This window comes from Orycteropus afer, unplaced genomic scaffold (assembly GCF_000298275.1).
Source record: "Orycteropus afer afer isolate SDZICR_OR568_19922 unplaced genomic scaffold, OryAfe1.0 scaffold00376, whole genome shotgun sequence".
NCBI classification, from domain to species: Eukaryota; Metazoa; Chordata; class Mammalia; order Tubulidentata; family Orycteropodidae; genus Orycteropus; species Orycteropus afer.
This window is the reverse complement of record NW_006921963.1, coordinates 201,339-206,956: the sequence shown is the minus strand read 5'-3', so window position 1 is coordinate 206,956 and position 5,618 is coordinate 201,339. Positions and strand designations below refer to the sequence as shown.

At 43.7% G+C, this 5,618-nt stretch overlaps 1 protein-coding gene across 1 annotated transcript in view; it reads right to left on the bottom strand.

Moving 5' to 3' along the window:
- The window catches only part of COG7 (component of oligomeric golgi complex 7), a 111,114-nt gene that overhangs the window by 66,579 nt on the left and 38,917 nt on the right, over positions 1-5,618 (bottom strand). Inside the window, exons 5-6 of the mRNA XM_007953190.1 lie at positions 3,549-3,631; positions 2,681-2,803 (exon numbers count right to left, since the gene is read on the bottom strand). Coding sequence (XP_007951381.1) covers positions 2,681-2,803; positions 3,549-3,631 — 206 coding nt within the window. The remainder of the gene's footprint in view (positions 1-2,680; positions 2,804-3,548; positions 3,632-5,618) is intronic.

Genomic DNA, 5,618 nt, shown 5'->3' with positions numbered 1-5,618 from the left:
ATATGGAGTGATCAGAATTTCCATGCACTGTTGTGGGAGTGTGAAACGTCCAACCACTTTGGAGATCTGGCACTTTTTTTATATAAAACTAAACACACACCACACCTACCCTATGACCCAGCAAGTCCTCTCCTAGATATTTACCCAAGAGACATGAAAACAAGTGTCCACAGAAGGATTTAACAGGAAGGCTCAGAGCTGCTTTATTCATAACAGCCCAAGACTGGAAATGGCCCAAGTGTCCATCAATAAGAGAACAAATAAACTGTGGTGTAGTCATACAACGTGACTACTGTTGATGTCGTGTGCCATCTAGTCTTCAGCAATGAGAGAGATCAAACCATTGATACACACAGCAGTATCAACAAATCTCAAAAATATAACGAGTGAAAGAGGTCTTGCCAAAAGAACGTTAACTGTGTGGTTCCATTTATAAGAAATTCCAGAAGAAGCTAAACTGATGGTGGAAAAAATCAGAATAGTGGTTGCCTTCATGGATCGGGGCAGGGAATGCCTGGGAGGGCGTCTGAGGGAACCCTCCAGGGTGACGGTTATGTTCTATGTCTTGATAGGTTACCCAGGTATCTGATCTGTCAACATGAATCAAATAGAATATTTAAGATCTCCATATTTCACTCTATGTGAATTTTACCCAAAAAAATGGAAATAAATATTGAACTTGAATGAGCAGTACATACAGTGTGAAGTGAATGAAGCTTGCAACTTACTTGGATGAGGATAAAAAAAATATGATGGATTAGTGAACAGACAGTGAACAGACAGATGCGTGGCTCGATGGATGCTGCAGTCTGTTGCTATCGAGTCCAACTCCTGGTGCCCCCGTGTGTGCACAAAACGATTCCATAGAGTTTTCAAAGCTGTGACCTTTCAGAGGCAGGTCACCAGACCTGTCTTCCAAGGTGCCTCTGGGTGGGTTCAAACCACCAACCTTTCAGCCAATAGTCAAGTGCTTAACTGTCTGTGCCATTCAGGAACTAGATTTGTAAAATGCAGAAGCAGCAAAATGTTCATTGGAGAACCTAGGAAGTGGGTGCACTGATGTTCACTACATAATACTTTCCAATTTTTATATGTTGGAAGATGTCCATAACAAAATAAACCAGAAAAACCAAACTCACTGCCATCAAGTCAATTCTGACTCACAGTGACCACCCCCACCCCCCCCCCCCGCCAGGTTTCTAAGGCTGTAAATCTTTACGGAAGCTGAGTGCCTCGTCTTTCTTTTGCAGAGTGGCTGGTGAGTTCGAACTACCAACCTTTCAGTTACCAGCCAAGTGCCTTAACCACTACTCAACAATAAAAAACCTGAAAGGGACACATTTGGCACCTTTGGTCTTCTTCTGTACTATACTGGGTTTAAGACACAAAAGCCTATGTATCATGTTTAACATCCTGAAAAGAAAATGGGCCATGATCCAAAGCTATAAATTAGCCTAAGTCCACAAAATGTAGGATGAGACGAGCTAGAAGTCTAAGAAGTCTAAGTCCATTTTCATAGATGATGAAGGGCAGGGGTACTCATGGCCATGAGTGGTTTCTATCCTCGTGCTGCAGAAGGAGGGCACCTGAATGAGCGTGGATGGACAGGGTCATTGGGACCTAATGACCACATCAAAGCTGGGAAACTTCTGCAAGGGCTTTGTTGTTTGTTTGAACATAAGTCCGAACCAGGTTGGTTCAAGGAGAAGGAAGCAAGGATGCAGAAAAGGAGAGCTTTAACCAATCGGAATGGTATCACCCTGAACAAGGAATTCTCTACTGCAGTAGAGTTCATTCCGGTAAATGACTGACACACATCTGAAGAGTGAACTAATAGTGAAAAAAAAATAAAAAGTCACACCCTACACAGGCCCAATAAGTCATTACTCCAAATAAAATCACTACGACACCTCCTGGCATCATGGCAAGAGAGCAGTGGTTCCCACTCTTCATGGCTGAAAATACCTGAAGGCTTTGGGAAAGTGAGGATGGCTTAGGCTTCCAACTGACAAAGTTCCTGCCTCTCCTCTCCCTTCGTCAAAAAAACCAAACCTAACCCACTGCCATCATTCGATTCCGACCCACAGCGATCCTATAGGACAGAGCAGAACTGCCCCGCAGGGCCAGTTCAAGTTACAGTTACAAGGCTGTAAATCTTTACAGAAGCAGACTGCCCCATCTTTCTCCCTTGGAGCAGCTGGTGGGCTCAAATGGCAGACCTGCTGGTTAGCAATGCAATGCCTTAACCACTGAGCCACCAGAGCTCCTTCCCCGAGTCAGAGGAACATCGGAAACTAACTTCAGGCTGGATGAATTTTACCTGAAGCTCAGATCCCAAACAATCTTGTTCACTCCAACACCACCTGACAGAGGGCCTCTTGCTTTTCGATCTGAAGATAACGGCCTCAGGAATTCCCCGGGCTCACTTGCTGAACAACAAGCAACACTGATACACTAGATCCTATTTAAGATACAGATAAAGGCGATAAGAAGGGTTTTAATGGAGACCTAATGATTTTTCCTGACGTGGGTTTCAAGGTTTATCTTGTAACTGTTCGAGGACAGCGGCAAGTGGGGAGGTTCTTCGAGGTGCTCTGCAGTTAAGAGACCGTTCCAGAGCAGTCACCCATTCCCTTGTCACACAGGCTTTGTTCTCTCTAGAAACCAAATGAGCCGTTACCTGCGTAGCCCACTGGATCTGTGTGTGCCAAGCACCAAGCAAGGCGTCATAGAGTCCGGTGAGCTGCCGGTCCAGGGGGAGGTCACTCTGACACAACTCTTGCCAGGCTGCTAAGAGCCGTACCTGCGGGGGCAGAACAAAGGGGAACTTCTCAGGTGCGCCTGCTGAAACAGCCCACCCCTCGACCAAGGCCAGTGAGAACCAGGGATGTCTGCTCATTCTGGAAAAAGGTGGGAAAGACATCTAAAGCCATTTACAGTCACCTGCTCTGATCATCATCCAAAGCTTGAATTTGCACCTTCCAACCTCTCTCCTCTTATCCTGTCCCAAAAGTAGGCCAATGGGCTTCCTGCCAGTCAGCACACTACCCCTCTTCTGAACAGACCTTGGATCTTAGAGGAAGACATTGAGGGTGTGTTCAAGCTTCATGTCCAGACACTATTGCTTACAGACACATGAGCATTGGGCTTGAAGAATTAAGGTTACCCCAGGGGACTTTGAAGGTGTTCAGTAACTTAAATTTAACAACCAAGAAATCATAAAATTCTTATGGCTTGCTGAGGGCATAATAAAGCTTAAGACATATAGATCTCCCTCAAAAACCAAAAAATGAGAAAAACTAAAACAACTTATCAAGTTTGTAAGTTAAATCCATGTCTCGAAACAAGGGACTGAAAACTGATGATTTTTTTCCCAGATGCCAAAGGAACGAATCCACAGCCTTGACCAACAGCATCCCCTACTGGCCAGGTCAAAGAAAAAGGGTCAAAGGGTGAGGAGGCAAGTACCTTATCTTTGACCAGGAAGGTGAAATTCTTCAGTCCAGTATTACAGGTGTTGCCACAACAGAATCACCACAGCCTCTTACCTTGTGACACTTATAGTAGTATGCGAGAAGTTGGGGCATCCGGTCAACGTCAGTGAAGACCTTCACAAACACTTTGGCCTGATCTGAAGCAGAACAACATAAAACGTTACTGCTGCCAGGCTTTCCACTGCAACCAAGAGAAAGAATTCGCCAGGAGCAATGTGGATATATGTAAGCTTGTACTCACAAGTTCTAACTGAGATAAGGGATTAACTCAGGCACGGAGACATTAAGTATGAAACACAAGCACAGAGCACAACACATACTCTCAATAATTAGTGCATGCCATGGCTTCCTAAATTAATGCACTGAGCATCATTCGCATGGAGAAGGTTACACAGCAGTGAGTTAATCTTTAAATGTATACAGCAAAAGAAGTTCCAAAAAGGATCAGGATCGGGGGAGGCAAGCCTAGGGAATGGAAGGTAAGGAGCCGCTCACTGTCAGGGCCATACAAGGAAGGGGGAGGGCCTCTTAAATTCTGGGTCCTCGGCACCTCACTTGCCTCACCCAAGTGAACCTCCCTGAGTGGAATCATCCAATGTCTAGGACAGAAGGGATATAAGCTAATTCATCAAGGACCTCACTTTATAGGTGAGGCAAGTGCAGCTCAAACAGCTGGAGTCACCAGAGGTCAGTGGCAGAACTGCTGGAACACAGTTCAGGCTGAACTGTAAGAAATGGCTGATAGCTGACCACCTGCGACCTCCCAAAAGAGTATGATTCAATCTAATACTTAAGGTGACCCGAAAAAGCTCGGTACTCGCAGGCCTTCCATCACGTTGCAAGAACAAATCAAGCTCACTTCTACCCCAGGGCCTTTGGATTTATTATGTGTGAGATGAGCTCTGGCTCTTTGCAGGGCTGTCACCTTGTCAGAGAGGCCTTTCCTCATCAGTCACCCTAAATTAGGTCCCCCTGCTATTCCCTGTCACATCGTCCTCTGCACAGCACTCATCCAAATCTGTGTTTATTCTTTCTAGTTACTGGTAGAGTAGTTTACTGTCTCTCTCATTCAGAGAAATATAAATTCCAGGAGGACTATGACCCTGCCTGTCTGGTTTCACTGTTCCTGGAAATGAGCACAGGACACTCTCAGTAAATAAAGTAACAGCTAGTCTACACAGCACTGTTTTTCTAATTATAAGTAGGATTGGAAGACTCATTAACACCCTGCAATATGCAGATGACACAACCTTGCTTGCTGAAAGTGAAGAAGACTTAAGTACTTATGGAGAGAGCAACATCATGATAGATGGAGAAAAGACTGAAGTCAAGGATTTCATTTGACTTGGATCTACAATCAATATGCATGGAAGCAGCAGTCAAGAAATCAAACAATCTATTGCCTTGGGCATATCTGCTGCAAAAGATCTCTTTAGTATGTCAGAGAGCAAAGGTCTCACTGTGAAGACTAAGGTGCACCTGACCTGACACATGGTATTTTCAATAGTCTCATATGCACAAGAAAGCTGGACAATGAATAAGGAAGACCACAGAAAAAGTGATGCATTCTATGGTATGGTATATATAAAACCCTGAAAGAGAAAAATTTTCAATCAAGAATTATATACCTTGCAAAACTGTCCCTCAAATATGATGGTGAAATTAGGAAATTACCAGATAAGCAGAAACAAAGGGAATTTGTTAGAACCAGGCCAACCTTACAGGAGATACTAAAGGGAGTCCTCTGAACAGAAAAACAAAAACAGCAAACAATAACCGATCTTTAATATATAAAATGACCTAATCCAGAAACCATAGCTATGGACATACCCAAAGTAAAATAAGCTTACAAAATTGTAAACAGGGAACCAGAGACATCAATTGGCAAGTGAGGACAACTACAAACAAAAAAGAGGGAAAATACTGTGTAGTTACAGAACTTCTACATGGTGAGGAAGTCAAGAGAGTTGCAGAATAGACCGGACTATTCTAAACTCGGTGAGAAAATTATAAATCACAGGATACCCTCAAAAAAAATGATAAACCTTCACATCACAATAAAGAAGAGGACAAGCACAAAAATTCAGCAAATATTAAAAAACAGCAACAAAGGAAATGATAACA